At 38.0% G+C, this 22,620-nt stretch overlaps 1 protein-coding gene across 3 annotated transcripts in view; it reads right to left on the reverse strand.

The window, feature by feature from the left end:
• The window catches only part of USP6NL (USP6 N-terminal like), a 111,911-nt gene that overhangs the window by 33,037 nt on the left and 56,254 nt on the right, over positions 1-22,620 (reverse strand). For all 3 annotated transcript variants that reach the window (XM_084206286.1, XM_084206287.1, XM_084206285.1), the window contains 2 exons: positions 7,856-7,895; positions 3,052-3,132 (listed from right to left, as the gene is read on the reverse strand). In XM_084206286.1, coding sequence (XP_084062412.1) covers positions 3,052-3,132; positions 7,856-7,895 — 121 coding nt within the window. The remainder of the gene's footprint in view (positions 1-3,051; positions 3,133-7,855; positions 7,896-22,620) is intronic.

The following is a 22,620-nucleotide window of genomic DNA, read 5'->3' on the forward strand; positions in this document are numbered from 1 at the left end:
AACTACTAAGCAGTAGAATACAAATAGGAAATAAAAGCACAAATAAAGAAGGACCATGCTGAAACACAAACTTTGCTGCTCTGTGACACTTCCTGCATAAGAAATGACTGATGGGGAGATGAAAGCTTAATTTTGACAAATATCAATCAAGCAAAGACACAAGGGCAGTTACACACTTCAGAGTGTAAGAACCATGAAAACTCCACTGAAAGAGATGCCTAAATAACCACACAGGAATCAAGGAGTTTTATACACAAAGAACAAGTCAGACAAAAGCACCAGGAGGCCTTTATGAATGAACAGGAGTGCCTGGACAATCTCAAACAGAAAAAGGAAGCCTATGGGGAAGAAGCAAGGACAGGCAGTTTGGAGGAATACAGAGAGATTGTCCAAGCAGCCAGGGATCAGTTAGAGAGCTGAAGCCCTGGTGAGATCACATCTGGCCAAGGACATACAGGCAACAAGAAAACCTCCTAGATAAGGAAGAAATTCTTCCCTGTGAGGGTGGAGAGACCATGGCACAGGTTCCCAGAGAAGCTGTGGCTGTCACATCCCAGCAAGTGTGCAAGGACAATTTGGATGGGGCTCTGAGGAAGGTGGTCTAGTGGAAGGTGGCCCTGCCTATGGCAGGGGGCTGGAACTTGATGATCAATAAGGTCCCTTCCACCCCAGGCCATTCCATGATTCTGTGATTCTACACTGTAATGGAGCTGTACATGAACTCACTTTATTACATCATACTTCACTGCCTCTAAATTATTACCCAAATAGGGTAGAGCCTGGTCTCAATCTGACAATTCTTCCATCTTTTTCCAGTTCCTCATGGGCTAATACATTCCTCATCACTATTCCCCACCCCATCTTTTTTACAAGGTTTAGCACATGAGTTCTAATGGGAAAACACTGTGAAGTTTCTGGATGCCTCATCTATTTCTATCCATCCTTGTGTGTATATATATATATATCTTCTTCAGCAGTCAAGACCAGGAGATGTAAAGTGAAGCATCTCAAATGCACACACACACTCACCACTGTGTTAATATTTTCTCATTCATTTTCTTTGGGAAGTTATTATAGGAAAAAAAAATTCAGAAGCAGCCTATAGGCTGCTCTGCAAGAGTATTGAATGAAAACTGTAGTTTGCAATTAAGCATATGACAGTTTGGGATAATGGAATCAAATATATGGATTCATTTACAGTATGAACAGATTCCTTCAAGGCAAAGCTCTATTAGCTGTATATTATGAAGGCTCATCACAAACAGGCTGACCAAAGTCCTGTATTTTGTACATACCTGCTGTATATACCTGGGACCATCCCTTTCTCTGAGTCTCCCTTCCTATCTATTTAAGAGCACAAAGACGTCTCAAATGTGCCATTTTCCAAAACCAAGCCATCAGTCCAATTATAATCCATAATGCTATAACATTGTTACTGTTGTTGTCAGTGCTGTTTCTAAAGAATACTCATTTCAGGAGCAGCCTGACTGCACAGAAACCATGGCAGTGTCAGGTGATGTGAGTCTTGTAACACAGAGACTGTTCATTTTCTTTAGCAATTTGTTCCTCTAACATTAACCACTTTATCCAGTCAAGTGAAGGCAGAAAACAAGACTCAGGAACTGTTCCTGCAACTACTCCTTCCATGCCTCAAGAATGTGAGCTTGGAAAGCTGGTGAATTCTTCCAACACACTTCCAGATAAAAATTGCCTTTAATTTTGAGTTTTGCACAGCTCTAAGAATATGGCAAGGCTTTCCATAAAGAGTAGTGACAAATAATGTCTGGCTTTCCACTGGATGCTCAGGAGAAGGAGTCAGCTGATTCTTCATTGTGTATCTTCTGGTTCACTTAGCACATAAAATGTGAGATAGCATAAAGAAAACACCCTTGTTTTTTAAACCTCATGTGCTTCACTAGAGTTCCACAATGAGTGAAATTTTTTCCTAGCCTCAAGTGAAGTTCATCCCTTTATGAACATATTGAATTATTCTGGCCCCTATTTATAGTTCAGCCTATAATTTGTTACATGAACTGAAACTCTTTCTGCTCAGCTGATCTGCCAGACCTTCTGCATGCCTGGTGAAGAGAGGATTATTTAAGTCAGTGTCTCGTGGACTGATGTCACCAATGGCCGAAGAGCACAACCACTGCTGCTTAGATGACACGTGGTTATTGGGTCACCTGAAAGGTCATATTTAACATTCTCTTTGCAAACAGAGCAGCTGTTATGGAGGGTTTTTTATTGTCCCTTTGACTTGGGAACATATTTGATCTTAAAATATCCTTACTGCTACAAAATAAAGAAACAAAGTCACAAAAGTTAAGAGCCCTAATTGCTCCTCCCAGATAAAATGGGAGGACAAAAAGTAGGACTATAATAAAAACTTTGGGAACAATTAATTATTTTTCATGCATTCACATAATATTTTAAGGAAATGGACTTTCTAAATTCTGAGCTATACCAACAGAAGCCCCAACAGAAAATGCAAAGACAGCTGTCTTGTGTTAAGGCAGCTTAACACAAGTCTTAAGCTGTGCTGAAGAGTAGAAGGAATCTGAGTTTGGGATTCTGTGCATTATCCACCAAACAGCCACAAGACCTGCTATGAAACCTCTTCCCCCCAGAGCCCAGTGTTGGGAGTACAGCCTCTCCAGCAAATTTTTTTCCAGCTGAAATTCTTCCATAATTTTAAAATGACCAAGACTACAATTCCAGCAAACAAACTGCTCACATGGAAGTCCCCACCTAGATTTAAATCAAGTGAAAGTATTTAGCACCTAATGGCACACCTGACATGACCCACTCTCTCCACAGATCATTCTGCACACATGAGCACACTGAACACGATTCCTTGCATTTGATCACCAATTTTGTTGGGTAATTACTATTGGGTTATTCGGTATTATTGCATTTTGGAAGAACAAAAAAGCTTATTCTTTCAGGGTGGGGTTTGGGGTTTTTTTCAGATATCAAACACAGGCAATCTAATTTCAGGGTATACATTCTTTCCAAAATGACAGCCAATGACAAAAGCATGCAGAATTTTACCTTTTCACTATTCTTGTATTTTTCCCAGCTTTTCAACATCTTAAGCCATTTTGTAGTTCTTTCAATTTCAAGGCTCTTTTGCTGAAAAGGAATAAGAAAATGTTAGTATCTTCAAAACAAATACATTAAAAGTTGTCTATCTTTTTTTAAAATAACAAGAAAAAATTTAACAGAGCATTATGAATTTTTTATTCAGTCATCTGAGAACAGCAAAGAGTTCATTTCATCGATTCATTTAAAACATCCAAAAAAACAGCCAACCAAAAACCAAGCAGAAATTCTTCTTTTCAGCACTATAGATGAATTGTATTTTATAAGAAGAGGTTAAGTACAAGATTTCTAGAAGCTTCTTTTTTTACATATTTGGCAAGTTACCAAAAAAAACCCCCCAAAAAAAAACCAAAACAACAAAACTTCCATTTGTTTTTACACTCAGTTTTCAGGCAAATAATTTCTGCTGCAAGCCCCTTAAAAGTTAGTTGTCTCTGAAATGATCTTCTTTCCCCAGACTTGCCCTAAACATCATTAGCTTCTGTTTGCAAATGATCACACAAACCATCCCTTCTTAAAAGGCACAGTTAAAAATGAGCAAACACAAATGCATGCAAGAGTGACAGTGCAGGAGCAGAAGTGGGAATAAGCTTTAATTTTTAGAGATTAAAAGCTAGAAATCCTTGCCATAATTCTCCTCCTGAAGAATTCAGGCACATTTTCACCTGAATTACTCTGTAACCTAACATCAAGGATTTCTTCTGAAGATCTATTAGCTTAAATTTTCTTACTGACAAGAATATTTCAGTAACAAGGTGAGAGAATGAGAATCCAAATCAAAACAAACCCCATTTTCTCAAAATAAATAGTTACCTTAAGTAGTCTAGCAAGTAAAGCCCTACTACCTTAGAGAGTGCCCTTCTGTCTATAAAAATATTGCTAGAGTTGCCATCAACTTCTCAAATTTGGGAACCAAACAAGCACTTGGAATCAGCCATCTTAGCCCACTGAATTTCAAGGCACTTTGGCACCACACAACCAAAAATCTGCATTTTGTTAGCTCCCCTGATAAGACTTTCAGCACTTCTTTTTACAACTCAGTTTCACATTTTGCAAAGTATAATCTCTGATAATAATACAAAGTAAATAGTTAGCTGTGTGTTGTTACATGTTTTAAATGAGACTGTTTCAACTCTATCATAAAACTTTGGAGCAGAAGATCCAGACTGGAAAGGTTAAAAAAAATGAATGTGTGTGGCTACTGCTTTCTCTTCAGAATTGAACATAAAAAACTATTTAGTTTTATTGTAAAGGACAGCCCCTCTACCTCCAACTTCAAATTCAGGGATTAATAAAGACAGGAAGGATATTCATATAGTTAGTGATCCAATCTGGTAACAATGTAAAAGTTTAATTTTAAAGCTCTGCAGGATACTGAAAAATTATAAATATTTTCATTAAGTATTTATAAAGTCAATTGCATCCAAAATGTTGAGGGGAATATAAAAGAAAATTACTACTTATTGTCCCAACAGAATCCTAATTTTACTTCTAGCTTTTACTCATCAGAATTTGTGCATTCTTAGCTGTCAATGCAATAAAGTGGGCTTCTTTAACTTCCTGAACTTCTTTAATCCAGGAGCCCAAAGCCTTGCATTAGCACAAGTATAACTTGATGAAGTTTAGGTCCACCCCAACTATGTATGATAGGCCCACAAAATGTCCCGGAAAGAAGCTGGTTTGGGTTTTCAAGTTATTTTTTGTTTGAATTCAAATTCTGTAAGCCTGACACAAGTATAAAAATGTAATGGGGAAAGAAGTGCCCCTACTTATTCAACCTTCTCTAACTACTCATGTTGCAATCAACTGCCCAAATTCCTGTTCAGGTTCTGGCTGTAATGGGCAATATCTCAAATTAATTATCACAAATAAAAGCTTTTGTATTTTTTTTTAAAGACATTTCTTAAGACTTTTTAGAGGGGAAGGCTAGAAAAACTATTGTTTCCAAAATTTCACAACACTGTTTCCAATTCTCCTTCACACTTGCAACCCCTTTAAGGAATCAGCATTTTCAACATGTCTTAAAGCAGCTGTTCTTTAGGCATAGTTTTTATTCCTGCAGGAATAACAGGAAGTCAGGAAAGGTCTCTGCCCTCAACAGGTTGTTCATGTAATTGGTAAGAAAAATAAAACCCTATCTGCTATCACAGTCTTTTTGTTTGTATGTTTGATCTGCTTTCAAGATTTTTGGTCTTTTGAGCCAGAAGCTCACTTCAATTGTATGTTTGTTCAAGCTTTTATGTCTTTGTGTCAATTTACCCATTCTCAAGTGATGCTACTGTAGTCAAAATAGCAATTATTTCTGTGTTCAGTTCTTGAAAACTTTTAGCTATTTCTTTTCCTGTCTGAATTATGTTCACTTTTATGTCTAACAGGTACAACACTGAAAACACAGACAGATCTGAGGCAGCTCATTGCAGAGCAGGGGGATGCTGCTACTACTCTTTCAGACAAGTTACATGTAGTTGTCACCAAAAAAAAAGGAAAAAAAATCCATTTATCTGTCTTCTGAGTACATTTTACACTTTGAAGCATTTTTGCCATTGGGAGTAACAGAATCCCTAATTGAAGCAGAGCTGGTTTCCTAGTCTCATGTCAGTAAACAATGCACTAATGAAAGCACAAAAATCATGAAGTTGCCAAGCATCCTCTCATGTGCAGCACTCCACCTTCCTGGAGAGCATGCATGCCAAGGGCTGAGGCTTAAAGCAATGCTTCAGCAGAAACCTCCCACAAAACCAGAGCTTGCTGAATTGCTCCCCAGAGAATTTATAATCAAGTAAACCAATGACAAAACCTAACTGAAAATTACTTGCACAACATTTCACAGAACTTCAAAATCAGTCAGACCCAGACTCCAGATTTCCTGAGGTCGGTTCTCTGTCTCCTCTTCCAGAAAATCTTTCCTCCCCTTGTCTTATCTGAGATGTGCTGGATTATTCATGTCAAGGTTAACTAGTTCATAATGTAGGACAATGATTTGATGCATTTAAGGCATCAAATGTGCAGCAAAGTAATGAAGCACCAAAATGAGTAATTATTACTCTTAATGCAGAGTAAAGGTATTATGACCAAAAATACACAGACACAAATACACACAGAAATCCCAGACTAAGAGGTTTTTGGTATCTGAAGAACAGATTCCAAATTCACAAGGATATCAACCTTTTACATAAGTTTTCATATCATTTGGAACTTGAGTTAGGAATATTTTTTAAAATTCACAAGGCAAGAGGAAAGCATAAACAATTCTGCTGAGTGACTTCAAAAGACATTGTGCAGAAAGCTTTTAATCTTAGCCTACATTAACATAACACAGTAATCCTTATGGATGCTATCTTGAAAATTGCAGATTCTGACAGGAGCCAGATAAAGCTCAGACCAGCAGAGGTCAGGATACCATCAGGAGTGTAACCAGGAGTCTAATGCAGGAGCATCACTGGATGATTATTAAAACACACTAGACTTGCAATTTAACACTGACTCCATAAATACAGTTTCTATGCTGACACTTAGAGACAGCATAAACAGAATTGGGACAGAGAACCAAGACACTATTTCCCTCATAAATTTAAGGCTAACTACAAAGCCACAGTTAATCAGAATTCAAAACACATCTACCAAAGTAGCTGCAAGCTGCCTTATATTTCTGCTCAGAGACTCACCCCCCCTGCTGTGTCCTTCTGATGGAAATGAAATTATACATACAATCACTGTGTTATTAAATGTAATGAAACATGGCAGGAAAAGGCAACTATTTCAGGCTGTGTATGCAAAACCACACATGAACCAAGGCAAAACAAAAGAGACAAGTTCTACTCTTTCACAGTAAGCATCTCTTACTAGCTTCAGTATATAATTGAAGCACAAAATAATTAATTTTCAGAAGCACTGCTGCTCTTAACACTCAAAGAGCTGAGCAGCCTTGAAATAAGTCATTCCATCCTTTTTCTGTGTATTCTACTGATTTGTGCAGCCAGAGGGATAACTTAAGCTTACAACTTAAACTTACAACTTTAAATACTTTGATAGAGTTTTCTGATTTGATTTGGTCTTGGAGGTAACAATAGACCTGACTGACCAAGGAGAAATACCAACATAAGCTAGGCCCAGACAAGCAGAAATACAGTTCCCCATTATTTTTCCACATTCCAAATACATCAGCTGTCAAACTACTTCTCCAGAACCCTTCAGCAGCAGAAGGATTTTTGGACTAGGACCTGCAGCAGCTGCCAACAGGACCTGCACTTCTGAAATACACCCAGCTCAGCAATTCAGCAATACAAGGGAGATCACCACACCAGCAGGATATTTGTCAGCATTTCCCAAAGCAGCAAGGCAGCCCAGGCTCCTCAGGACAGCAGCACACACCTGGGTGTCAGTGCCACCACCTCGCTCACATCATCCATCCCCCTGCACTGCTGATGGCAGCTCCTGGCACAGGATCACAGCTTTCACTCCTGGGTATGAGCACTTAAGTAGCTCCATTTCCTTCACCAGGCCACATAATGGGAGAGGAATATTCACTCTCACTGACAGGAGCAAATGTAAAAACAAGTGGGCCCCCAGGGATCTGTGGGTGAGTTAATGTGGCCTCAAGGACACAGCTCTTAGGGGACTTAGAATGTGCTCCTCTGGAAATGCAAATTGTTAAAAGGCTTCATCAACTCATTTCACAATGATTTATATTTTTAAAATCTGTAAATCTGTAAATGTTTACTTACTAGTAAAACCTGGAGGACAGTGGACTTACCTTTTCTATCACTGCATCATGGACAGGAAGCTCCTCTGGACTGAAAATAAAGACAAAGTTTATATTAGTCTTGGTTGTTCTTGGCACAAAATCATTTCTATATAGGCTCTTACAAGTCAGCACTTACACCAGCAATTTGTAGTAACAAGTGAACAAGAATTTGAACAAGAATTCTGAACTGTAAAGAACTAATATTTTAAGTGCAGAACTAGGATTTTAAATCAAAATAGCTGCATAACTTAAGAAAAACATTGCATAGTTCAAGAAAACATTTTTTCTTCTGGAAAAGCACTCTGTGCTGTACTACTGAACTGAAACCCAAAGGATTCTTGTTTTGTTTTCTTTGACCATACTATTGTTAGCTGATTTACCAGCAAAGAAAAAGCTTCCTTCTTCACTACTGTGCTCAAGGAAAGGCATTGAGACTTTGCTTGACTCAGGAGAGTTAACTCACAGGTTCTCAAAACTACAAATCTCACTCTAAGTAACAAGCAGGAAGTAGCAGAAAAAGAAATTAGTTTTGTTACTAGGTACCTAATTAATACTAAAAATTTAAAGTCTTCTCACTTCTTACACTATGCCTAAAAAGGCAGCTTAGGAATTGAAAGCTTGAAGAGCAACCTGATAAATCTTCAGACTTTCCATTCCTTTCATTTCATTCTGAGGCCTCTGACTTCTGTTTTTCATAGCAAAGAAATTTGTTCTTTTCCTCTCAAAAGTAACTGGACCACCTTGCTGCCAAGAGAGCCTGCCTTCCCCTGCAGCTTCTGAAAACACAGCAGCTCAATTGTAACAAGCAACTCCCTTCTGCTCTTGAGGTCAGATAAATAACACACCCAACAAAACCATGTTTAAAAGAGACTAAAACACAGGAAACACGTGAAATACTTTTAAAAGTTCCTACTGAGTCTTGATATTATGGAAAAAACCTCATACCCACATCATTATAGCTTTCTACAGAGAAACTATTAACCACCAGTACTTTAGACCTGTATCTACTCTGTGCAAGGGTGACCTTGGTGAAGGCTACAGCAGTGAAGGCTGCAGTCAGTGTAAGAACACTCTGATGCAAAACACTCGAATTGTATTCAATCTCATTGCATTTATAAGATGCTGTTTCAGATTCAGAAGTTATATTTGAATAAAGAAATACAGAATGCAGAAATATATTTGAACCACTTCATCTCATGGAAAAACTTGCTCCCATCAACACCTTAACGGACAAGTCTAACAACACACACAAGTCAATATACACACTACGCACAAGTCAAATTTTCCAGTCCACAGCTCAGAAACTAATTTTAAAACCAAGACTGTTGCATTTGAAGAGCACTGCAAAAAGCATAATTTGTTCATTTAGAAACACTTAACAAATATCTGCAAGTTTTCTTGCTGAATAACAACATAATCAAAAAAAACTCTTGATATACATCTAATAGACTAGAAACAGCCTCTTGTCAGTGTTACTTGTAAATGTTAACAAAATTATAGCATTGTGCATGCTCTCATATAACTAAATCAGCTGAAAGCAGGCCCTTTGTATGCCAAATATCACCCACAAGTTATAGGAAGTTTATTTGAAGTGGAAAGAAAAAGCAAAGGGGAAGAAAAAATTCAATATAATACAATCCGCTTGGGGTGGTTGTTGTTTGGTTTGACACACAAAGACTGCTTAGGCCTTCTCACATCACTTAAAATTTCCAATTCTTCAGTGACAGTTGCAGGCCCTGCCTACCCTCCACGAGCCTCCCACAGCAGCCTCATTCTTCCAGCCCTTCGAGGTCACACCAGCAGCTGGCTGGACACACAACAAACCCTTTTTCTTGCAGCACTGCCTGCAAGGCAAGGATCTGCCAGCTCCGCATCCCCGTGGACTCACAGCGGCCACAGCAGCTCCTCTGCTGAACTGGTACCACTTGACAGCTTCTCCTCACACTGGCATGGAAGCTGAGCACATGAAAGATTATTCAAATCTTATTTTTCACAAAGGAAGAATGAGTTCTAGCGATTCATTAAGGAATGGCTCTCTGCTAGTTTTGCAAGTTATCATCAGTCTTACAAAGAAAAGGCATGGCTGAACCTCCTGAGTAGGAAAAGGCTGCCCTCACATCCTGGGAAGCAGACACCAAATTAATCCAATATCAGATTTATGCCCAGATTGTTCATTATTTTTTTGAGCTGCTACACTGACATTCCACAGCAGCACATTAAGGCAGCCCCCTGTTTTTATTCCCCAAGATGCTGCTGAGCACCTGGCAAACAGCACAGAAGCCAAATGAATTGCCAGGGACTGCTCAGTAACTCACTGGACATGCAGGAGTTCCTGGAGTTCTCCCTCTCCATTAACAAAATAGCATCAACTATGCCCCCATCCTCACATATATAAAAATTAAAATCTACCTGCAAGGACTGAGGGAAAAGCAGTGCAGGCTTTTCAGTGCAAAGCCCTTAAAGGTAGTACTTTAAATAAATATATTTCCATTTAGTGTGTTTTCTATGCAGAAACTTTAGAGGTTTTTTTTATTAAGGAGAATCAGACACAAAATCAATTCATGTCTATGAATCTGTTATTTTATTGTACCTTCTATTTCTTCTTTATAATGATGCATCTTTTCCTTCCTTCTTTAGCCAAGTCAATCTAATACTGTTACACCTTAATTATTTCTTTTAAAAAGGAATCTTCTCCAACCATTCCCAGTCTGTTTAAACTTGCATTTCTCCATGGTTGTTATCTGCATACTTCACCAAATCATAAAGGGAAATCATGAACAGTATTAACATAATATTGCAATATCCTGCCTAAGATGACTTTTCCTTTAATAGCTGAAGTAATATTCATTTAGGGGATCCTGAGAGAACAGAACTGATTAACATAATTAGCTTGGAACTATACAATCCAGGATATCCAAGAGAGGATTCACAGGGATACTTTTAACTGAAGTCATGAAAATAAGGACTCAGCAGAAATGGGATCTTAACACTCTGCTGTCCCCACTAAATAAAATCTGAATAGGTGAAGTCAGCTGTTGAACAAGCCAGGAATTAACAATCATTACAGCTGGTCTGTGCCTTGCAAGACAAGAGTTCCCAACTGCAGCCAGGTGGGATCCCAACAGCAGCTCAGGGCTCTGCCTGTCACTGCCAAGCATTCACAGCACTAAGAGAAAGGGCTGAAGATCTCCTCTCCAGGTCTGGGAGCTACAAACCCAGATCAAACCCCAGCTGCAAGATCAAATCCCAACTACACTGAGGTGCCTGATGGTCACCCTACTATGAGGTTCCTCAAAGATGTCTCAGTGGAAGAAAGCAAACACTGGATTCCAAGGTCTGACTGGAACTCAGGATCTCTACCCATGGTCCTCACTGGTGGTGATCTGCAGCACCAGCCCACAGCCATCCTCCCATCCTTCACTCTGGACTACTTTCACCTTCTGGTGAGGTCTCTACAGTCAAAGACAAGACTTCATTTATTAAATCTGACTGAAAGTGCCTTTTTTTTATTATGTTGTAAGAGATGAATGGATCTTACATCTTTAAGTCCACCACACTGGCTAATACAGGTTTCCATGAATGTTTCAAGAAAACTTTAAAAAAAAAGATGTCAAATGCATAATCATCTGTCACTTCAGAACATTAAATATGCACATCTATGGTTTTGACCATTACAGCATGTGTTGTAATTAGCCTCCTTGAGCAACAGTGGTAGCTGAAATAAACTGAGAAGTCTAAGATTTAACAAGCTTCAGTCCCCTACCCACTGCTGCTGTTTAGATCAGTAATCTTTAAAGAGCACTTTGATGTATTTGTTCAATTGAAACACAAGGAAAGACTTTCTTATATTAGACACTCAACAGATTCATTCTTTTCCTACATTTGTATTTGAATCCCAAGTATGTTCCCTGCTGACTCAAATCATCAAATCACAGAATCTTTCTGTTTCTGGTTTGGCGTAAGTTTAAGAAATGCAAAGCCTCCTCTGTCCTTTGCAGATTCAGTTGAGGAAGATATTTAGTGCAATAATTGGTGCACCAGTCACCCCAGAACTCTAAATTCCAGAAGATCAATTCATTACTTCACAGTTACAAGGTGGAAAAGGCCTGACAACAAAATTTTCATTGGGGGAAAAAAAAAATTGACCACAATAAGACCAAAAATACTCCAAAGCTTAATTACTTGAAGAATTGTAATGTTCAATCTTTTGGTATGTTATATTTTTATTTCTCAATTTCTATTTCAGAACTGGCCAGGGCACTGTGAAGAAATCTGGGGCTTGTTATCATGAAATATTTGTGGGAATAACTGTGACACACACAAGTCATCTAATTAAAAAGTCAATTACATTCAATATTTCTATATTACTGAACCCAGTGTAACACAGACATTAAAAAGCTTTAATCTTCACAAAGCCTGCAAAGCAGTACCCATGCAAAAGGTTTTCTCAAACTATTACTCTATTTTCTCACGCTCTACTCTAAGTGCAAGAGCATCACCTTGTATCACAGCACAGAGTTTCCTTTTAAATGAAAAGTATTTCGAAATCATATTTGGTGCCACATTTTCAATAAAATCTGGAAGAAGTTTCTTGCAGAACACTGATCTTCATGGCCTCATTGAGTTAATCATGAAGAAACAAATGCTGTGCATTCAGCTTGTTAGTTGTGGTACTTCTAAGTGTCTGAATCCATGAGGAAAACATACTTGCTATTACCCAGGAGACTTACTTTGAAAGAAGTATTTAAAAAAATTTTTCAAAAAGTCATTTGTGTCATTTTGAAACCTTCATGATCAATAAATTTGTGAGGAAACATCCACAAAAACATCAGTAAGGTATAAAACTCACAACCAAAAGTGATGCGAAATGAATTTGTAAGAGTGATCATACACAGGTAAGGTATGAGAAGGGAAGAATTCACTTGAGAAGTGTCTGAACACAAAGAGCTTCAGTACAAATGGAGTTGTCTTGCTGTACAATATGAAACTCAGATTGCTGAAGTAACAACTTGCACCATTACAGAATCCAGATATATTAGGAAAAAGTAAATCTTCCCAAACAGGTACAGTTTTAAATTGTGTGATTTGTCAGGAGTGAGTTGTAGGAGTCTATGGCTTTACTAGACACAAAAAAATGAGGATATTCACACTGGGAAACCAATTCTACAGCAATAAACACACTAACAAGGTGCACTATTAGGTCTGCCTCCCCCTCAGTGTCTGATGCATGGCACATAAAGCTGTCAGGGCAATATGGGGTATTATGGATATGTACAACAGTACTTGGCAACAGAATCACACCTTCAAGGTAATTTGCAGATGAATCCTGACCATGAATACTGCTTTAATCTTCCAGCTTTTCAAAGGAAATTAAAGCAAAAGTGTTATTTTCAAAATCAATAATATATGGAAAAGATTTCTGAAAATATTAAAGAGAAGGTAAGAAAGCTGTTGTTTTTCACAGATAAAATTCTATGGCTCATTTCCTTCCTTCTATCTCACAATGTACTTACAAACTCACAATTTTGATTGAGCCTGTCTCAAAATAATTGGAGCTCTGCTACTGTAATCATTCACTTGGAATTTTCACCAAACAACCTCTGCACAGTATGGGGGTAGTGACTACAGCAGATTAAAAAACAGCTTTCAGAAGTTTTGTTAAAATTCATAAGCAAGCCAAAGCAATTAATTAACATATGGGATAAGCCAGTGTGACATTCCACAATATAATTATCAGGAAACATGCTGCAAGAAAGAATTTAATGCAGGCAAAAGGTTGGACCACATGTAATTTTGTGACTAGGTTTTATTTGCAATTATTATTTGTGGATTCTGTGGATGTTGCTGCCAATTTGCACAGCCCAGTGCCATGAACATGTAGCTCCTGTCCAGAAAGTCTCAAGCAATGTGAACTCTAAGAGATGAGACAAAATAAAATTCAAGTTTTATCAAATTCAACTAAATCTCAAAATGGTGAATTTTTAGTAAAGCACTTGGCTGCTTGAAAGATGACTTTGTTAAGTTTTTATTGCCAATATGAAAAATTATCACGAAATTCATAGCAAAAAACACAGAAGTGTTTTTTCACTGCCAAATGCTAAAAAGATGTGCCATCCTCGCTTTTTAGTGGAAAGGTGTGCTCTATACAAAAACTTGGAAGTTTCCCCAGCATGGAATCAGAACACCTTTGAGAAAATTTATTATCTGCTGAACTGAGCACATCAGCATTTCTAATGATTTTTGATGTCACTTTAATTGCACATAAATGAACACCGAGGTTAAAAATGTCTTCTCAGAACCAAGTTTTTATAGAAAGATAAAAATTAGCCTAAGCTACCTTAAAATTCCCAAGAGTCTAAAAGGCAAATGAAAGAGAATGCTTTGCTTCTGATTTACATTTGATAAATGTCTAAAATACCAAGGATTTTCTCTTTAAACACATATCTCCTGTTTTGAAGTACTGCTCAGAGGTTCCTTCCTGTGCAGAAAACTTACACCATAAATTAACAGCAATCCATGGTTTGCATGTTGGCAGCTTCATCTGTATTAAAATTCATGTGCTATGCAAAGCACATTTGAACAAAAATTACCTAAGATGGTATTGTTCCAGCAATATATACTTGTTCACTGCTGAAGTTCAAAGCATTATGTACCTACACTTGCCTCTTTGAGGAAATAAACTTCAGGGGTCTCAAATCCTATTCTGGTGGATCCTTCACTGGGTCAAGAGAAGCAGCATCTTTGCACTTCTAAAATCTGTCCCCCCCTTTAGCATCCTTTACAACCTGTGAAACACACTCTGACCATTCCCTACATTCAGTTACTTTCATCTTCTGGAAATGCTACATTTAGTAGGAAATAAATGAGGTAATAATGATTATGCACATACTTATGTTTTAGAGCTTAAGCAGTAACTCAAAACCATTGCATATTGCTTCATGAATGTTGTATAAATTAAACCATATTAACATAGTCAATCATTTCTTTCAGTTCTGCTACCTAATAGCTCTTTTCATACAAGGAAGTACTTTATGAATTCCTAGTACACACTGGATGATCTTTTACTGAAATCAAGCAGCAGCAGCTGTTAACAAAAAAACACATTATTTGTCCTTAGTTGGCAGAATTATCCTGCAGCTTATTTTTGTGTTTGCCATCAAATCTGCAGGATTGCATTCATCTCATTTCCTTCTATATCTGCAGGGGATTGCTGAAGTGGCAGCCTGGGCTAACTCAGCTGAAAGAATGGATTTAAAATTCAAATTTCAACTCTAGTCCTAAGAATAAGCTTAGAATAAAGCTAAGTTAAAGAAAGGGGTAACACTGTGACACAGATTTAGGAAAGAAAATAAGACCATTCTGAATTACAAGTAACAACAGAACATTTCTTCTTTCCACAGGATGACCATGCATGAAATGAAAGTGAGAGGAGAACCACACACTAGATCATCACAATAACACAAGGGGAAAGGGAAGAAAATAGTATAACTAAAGAGAAGAAAATCTTAAGTACTGTTGCAAAAGAAATGAAATGCACAGTCCAAGTCACAGAAAAATCCATTGGTAACCGATAGAGATGTAACTTCTAGGCACTTCCTCCTTCTGGTGAAGTCCTACCACTAAATACACGAGAGACCTGCAAATATATGCAATTGCAAAGCTCACAGGTGACCACCAGAGAGAAGTTGTGGCTCCTCTCCCTTTGCTACATCTGGTTTGGACAATTTTCATGAAACAGCTTTGAATAAATAATCACTTTTCCCCATCAGGCTGACAAAGAATGCTTGTTGAAATAGCAAGTGTGAGAAAAAGTGAACAACAAAGGTACTGAAGACTTCCTTGTAGTAACCAAAACGCCTTCTAAAGCAACACTTCTGACCACATGCTCTTGCAAAAATAAGACCTCACTTTAAGGAAGCAAATACTGCAAACTGCCATGGACAGCTCATGCTTTTGGACACAAGTTCAAATGCACGCACGCAAAGACTCACAACACAGCCACCACCAAGAGTGCAGACAAATTCACAGACCAGTGTTCACTTCCACCATGGAAGCAGAACTGTAAACTCAGTCAGAATGGACAGAACTAAGCCAATTTTACAGCAGATCCAAGGTACTCTTCCACTGTCACAAATGTTTAAATAAAATTACCTATTTATCCTGGTCTCTGAACCAGCCTCACCACTGCATAACTGCATAGTAAGCAAAGATTCATTTCAACTTATCAGGAATTCCATAACTGATAACTCATGTGTTTGTTGTGTTTCCAAAACAGGTTTTGTCATACAGAAACGCAATTAAAATATTGTAAAAGCAGTTCCCCGTGGAAGCATACAAAGAGAAAAAAAAAAAAAAATTGTCTAATGCCAGGAAGATGGACCTAAAAAAAAGGCATTTTCAATCTTAATAACCAGCCCAAGAAAACCACCACTTCTCTCCAAAAATAAAGATAATATCCTCAGGGTTTTTTGGGGCAAAAAGAAAGAATGTTAAATAGAGCTGAAATTTGTGGGGTTTTTTTAACAGCAGTTCCTCAATATGATTAGCAATGAATATTCTGCAGCAAAATCAGTCAAGGCAAGTGTATCACATATTAGAAGGCAGAATCCATGGCACATAATACAAGATTCCAATGGAGAGAAAAGAATTCAGAGAATTCAGTTCCCATGGTAAATCTTTATAATGCCTTATGAAAAATTCTAGACTGTCAAAATGAGGTGTATTTGTATACTTAGGAAAAAGAGAAAAGAAACACAACTTTTCTCTAATAACAGAGATCTAAACTTTTTTTTAAATAAAGATTTGTCTTTGGCAGCTGTAAGAGGCTGAGCTTGGCACACTTCTTCCCAAGGGAGGGAAGAGTTTAGCCACTCTCCTGACAAGAGGGTCTGCCCCTGTCTCACAAAACTGAGAAGAAGAAAATGACAGCAAGTCTCTGCTGAATGACCAGCATAAATAAAATGCAATATGACTGACATTTGTAATTGCACTGTTAAGAATAAATGTTTCACTGCTATTTTAGGACATGACCACATCACTTAACATGTTTGGCAATACTTACTGTGCCTAGAAAATTAAGAACTGTGGTTCCATGTCACTGTGAACAGTAACTTTGCAACTCTTCTCATAGCCTTGGAGCTCTTTCCTTGAACTCTGATGTGCAGATTTCATTGCATTAAAAGGAAATGGCTTTAAACTGAGGCAGAGGAGATTAGATTAGATATTAGAAAAAAATTCCACTTTCAGGGTGGTCAGGCATTGTAACAGGTTGTGCAGGGAGGTGGTGGAGTCATCATTCCAGGAGGGGTTTAAGAGGTGTCTGGATCTGGCACTGGGTGATGTGGTATAGTGGTTATGGGGTTACAGAAATGGTGCTGGGTTTACTGCTTGTCTTGATGATCTTAACTGTCTTCCAACCCTGATTCCATTACTCTCCTACTAAATCTTTGAAATTACAATTATATAAAATCCCTTTTTTTTTAATGCCATTTGGTTATTACCAAATTACATCAACCATGCTTCTTTGTTTCTATTTTTCAAAATCTCAGCATAACTTCTTTTGCTGCCAAGAACCCTCAGAGACCTGTCCTCACAGCTCTTATCTGGAGAGAATTCACTCATGTACCCACCCAAATCAGCAGGGAGAGCTGTGCAAGAATTATTGCTCTTGGCCATGTGGTTCAACAGGCACACAGGAGAAAATACTAAGGAATGCACACAGAATACTTCAGAGACAAGGACTATTTTCCAGCAAGGCTACATACAAATTACCAAGAAATAGAATCCAAGAGGGGATAATTGGTTGCTCATCATATTGCTCCCTATCAAAAAGCTCAGGGTAAAATAATAATACTGAAGGAAAAAAAAAATCAATAGTTTCATTTGGAGACATTTAATGGAGTATCTCATTCCTTGACTGAGCTCTCAGTTTCTTGGCTCCCCTAACTCATTTTTGGAGCATGCTGTAGGAATGCACTGGTGCTAATAAAAATGCACTATGTTTTCTAAAGAGTGAAGTTTGATGGAAAAGAGCAGGTAGGTCTCATGTCAGCAAAAGAAAGAATGAATTCTGCTATTTGAAAAGCGCCTCTGGCAACGTGATAATCTCCATCATTAGCAAACTATTCTCAAAGCATGTTCTCTGCTTTAACAGGCTCATGGGATAAAGACTAAGGGTATGAGTCACATTCTCAGCTGCTGTGAATTAGTACAATTCCATCAGAATCAGCACAGAGCTACTGTAAGAGTAACACAAGAATCTAACCCACATTTTGGAGAAAGCCTCATGAATGGGGTGAGGGGCAGACTACATCTGTATTTTCTACCACTGGTACTTCTATTGTACCACTCCTTAGTCTTCAGGGGATAAAAACCCACTTGAACAACCTTGCAAAATAAACCTCCAATCTGCCCAGTCTCACTATACTGATCCTGGAATATTTATCACCATAACAGCATCTGCCACACTAAATATATATCCAGTTCCCATTTACTGAGCAGGTAGTAAAAGGAAAAACATGTGTAAAGTGAATCATCCAAGTCAGACCACAAATTGTGACAATGTAAGTTATTGCTATAAGATAACATATACTAATATAAGTTAACAAAAACCTTGAAAATAACAAGGTCTGAAAAGAACTGCTATGGTGCAGGCTGAAGAAATAAAAGTACTCTTTAATTTTTTGAATGATGTCATGTCTGCTATGATTTTCACAGCTCATCACCAAAAGTTACCAGAACAATTCTGCTGCTGGCATTCATCAGGGAACAATGGAAGGAGGAAAGTTTTTGGAAAGTTGCAGTAAGAAAATGGCAGTTTCTTCTGTTATTTCTATTTCATAACTATTAATGTCTGAACACTTAAAATACTTTCTACACTAAAACACTTTCTCCCTTCTGAAAATCTTCTTAGCTTTACTATTTCCCGCAAGTATTTAGGTCAGAATCTGTATTTCCCAATGAGGAGCAGTAAAATTTGGACTTGAGCTGTACCTGCCCCAAATCCCAAAAAACAATTTTTTTTTTATTTTACTTAGAAAAGCAAAACTGTGGTCTTTACGAGTTTTCTTATCAAAGAGAACCTCCTTCTCAGCTGGGTGATACACAGAGAGAGAAATATAAAAGCATCATCAAGAATACACACACACAAGGATGCTTTAAAAGACCAGATAACATAAATCCTAATTTACAGCTAAAAATGCAAAGTGTGGGACATTTTATTTTTTAAAAATATTTTTCTTGGTCCCTAAATGACTGACAGACTGAAATTTGTGGTTTCAACAGGTACCAAAATAAATGAACCTGGCTGATGTTTCTTCTTCAGGGGGATGTTTTTCAATGCTTTACAAATTTCAGTACCAAGCCCCTCAGGACCTGGAGAACATTGACCAGGGGTTTATTGGTGATGCTGCTCAGATTTGCTCAAATTTTAGCTTTCTGTGCCGTTCTAGGAAGACACTGAGGCCATTTGGCTTATCCTGCTCTGACTTTTGGCCTGGTGTTGAAAGGGCCCAAAGAGGATCAGCTCTTTAAACTGGCGTTGACCTTTACAGTTGCAAAATGCTGTTCTCAGCTTCTCCCCTACTTCAGGATCACGGACAAAGTTTGGGCTGTTTTGCAAACTTCAATCAGCCAATGCTCTTGTGACCATGCAACCTTAACATTATGTGGGGCAGAGAATCAACTTATTTTGTCCTTGTAGTTATAACTGAAGAGTTTAATACAAAATAAATACAAGGATATATTCATAAAAAATACACTTTCAGGTATGTGCTTCAACAACAGTTAAAGCACAGTTAAAACTTAAATTCTTATTTACTTATAAAAACACTGTCATTTGAATTTCTTGCTTTCTTTTACTGTCTTAAGACCTCCAATAATTCATTAGCTATAAAAATAACTCATAAAATTGTCACTTCTAAATAGACAAATCAATACAGACATTACATAAACAGTTTAAAGAAATAAAATACCTTTTTAAACATTCCTAGTTATATTAGGGAACTTGTCCCCACCCAAGGAATAAGGAATTTATTTTAGTAGCTTTTTTAACCATTCCAAAGTAGTACCAAATCAGTTAAATAATTCCAGGAGGGGGGAGGGGGAAATCCCAGATCCTGAGGCATTACTGGAATGTCTGCTATGAGCTTCAAGACACTCAAACTCCTCTAGGCTTTTCTTTTTCCCCGAAGTTACTCCCTTATCAATGACTGCTGATAGAAAAAATTGCAAATAGAATTTATCTACAAGGTAAAGAAAAGGGCTGGTGAAAGAACAGTCCACAATGAAAATACTGAGGATATTTAATTTAAAACTTAGCCAGGTTCCAAGATAGGATAGAGAGGAACTGCTTTTTTGTGTGGGGCAGTGTCAACATTCATACAATGCTGACCATAAAGATACAACATATCCAACAAGAGGAGAGTAAAAAAGGAAATACTGAACAAACAAACCCCTGATTTTTTATGAATACCAAACACATTCCACCTTTTTAATTTTCAAAATCCGCTTCAACAGCTTTTGTTATGATTATCTGTGAAGAGATCTTGGACATTTCTCCCATTCCTAAAATACTTGATTGCAGAAGTCATCTGTTACAGGCTAAGCCTTCTCTGAGCCCTGAGGGAGTCCCCAGAGAGGGGCTGCTGGGCTTCCATCAGCTGCAGGCACAGCTCAAAGCCTCCAGCTCCTGCACTTTCTAGAAAAGAATATCCAATCTTATCAAAACACTGGCACACTGTATATACAGACACTGGTGCTGGACTTCAGAGGAAAAAATGTTCATTTTAAAACTGAATGGCACTTTTCACATCAGCCTGACTGCTCAGCAGTCCTGCACTGTCATGTGGAATCAGCAGCAGGATTTTTACTGGAAAACAAATTGCATTGAATAAGGACCATGCCTGAGGTTTTTCTGGGAAGGGATATTGGTGCCTTTTTTTTTTTTTTTTTATATTTTTAGGTTTATTGATAACCACATTGGGCTTGTATAAATTAACTGGTCTGCTCTGTCAATACTCGTGGTCATGACTAAGACAACACTGACATGGGATTCTCTAAAAGAAACATTACAAAAGTGAATAGTTTTGGGTTTTTTTAATAGACTATTCCATGTTATATGAATATTTATTTAATTGATGTATTAATTTAATATACTATTCCATTTATACCATGGAATACATATGTATATCATATGACACTGAGGAAGATCAACAGCACAACAGAAACAAATCTGTATTAATTAAGAGAAACAATACTAATTGGAGAGACAGAAGAGACACATGGAAGGGGATGTTGAGAACGTGGCTGGAGTGGGAGGAACACCATGTCAGGGTGGGGGAAGCCATGTAAGACAAGGAGCAGAAGGAGAAAATAAGTAAGAAACCAGGAGAATGAAGTTCCTGCACTGCCTGCCAGCTCACCAAAGGAACTGGGGTGATCCAAGGCTAACCCAGGAAAAAAAGCAAGGGAAGTTTGTCCTGGAGGCAGAGGGGAGACAGGTGTTTCCTCTCGGTGCCTGATAGAGGAGTATGGTTTGGAGTGTTCCTAGCCAGCATCCAAGTCAGCAGCCAGAATGTCATGTTACCTGGCAGTAAATTATGAAAAAAATTCTCCAAGTTGAGCCTGGTTTGCCTGCAACACCACATGGCTTTAATAAACCACAACCCACCACTTCCCTATAGCCCTGCAACAGCAGTAGCTGGTAAAGGCCAAGTTTTCTACAACTGACCTAATAATGAGAGCTTCACTCTGCCTGGTTCCTGCATGCCACTACTGTACAATTTATGTTTGCAGCAGAGTAGCTCATAACTGCTACAATTTAGTCAGTGCCACTGGACAAACTCCTCCTAGCTGCATTTGGTTTTGTACACTCTCCTGTTAAACCTCTCAAGAGACAGTCCCCTTGGGCTCCCCACAGGTTATTTCACAGCTTAGCTTTGCTGGAAACCTTCTTCCTACATCCAACTTCCCTCTAAAACTTCCCTTTACTCATTTGAAATAAGTCTCATTATTATAACGCTCTGCTACTTCTTACTGAATACACTTTCTTGTTCCCTAAATTCATTAAGTATTAATTCAGCTATATTTTTTCTGTTTTAAATAGCAATATTAATAACCTGTCCACACCCCTTTCCTTTTAATATCCAAAGTTAACTAGAACATTTACGTTCACTTGCAGAACTGCAAAATAAACTACTGCAGCAAACAAATGAAATTGTGTTCTGAAGGCAGCAGCTAATAAAAATTTAGGACAATATTGGGTAAAGATGGACCTAACTCCTGTAAACTGCATCACTTAGAATTGACCAAAGATGCCAGATACCTCAACTGAGGGTCTCATAAATAGGTTACAGTAACATATTTTACTTGAAGGCAAATGTTGTATCCATTTCCAATCACAATCCAATTTCTCCACTGGTAAATAAAAAGGCACTTTCCCTCTCAGTCCTCTCTGTGGAAAATCCGAGACCACTTCTACTAGTATGGCAAGAAGACAACAAAAGGGTTAAGTCTTCAGGTCCCTCAAGTTTACAAATTCCCAGTTTAACAAACAAATAAGGACACTGGGACACCAGAAGAACTGCAGACCTAGGCCAAAACTACTCTTGAAATGTCTCTTTACATTCTTCCATATTCTACCCAGTGGCAAGCTACACATGCAGCTTGAGTGTTTCATTCCCTCAAAATTATCTTTTCTGCCCTATCAGCAATCAGCTGAACTTTGAAAGGCCCCTTCACAGAGCCAGGGAAAGCTGCAAACAGGACACAGACAA

Source organism: Fringilla coelebs (assembly GCF_963513975.1).
Source record: "Fringilla coelebs genome assembly, chromosome: 5".
Lineage (NCBI taxonomy): Eukaryota > Metazoa > Chordata > Aves > Passeriformes > Fringillidae > Fringilla > Fringilla coelebs.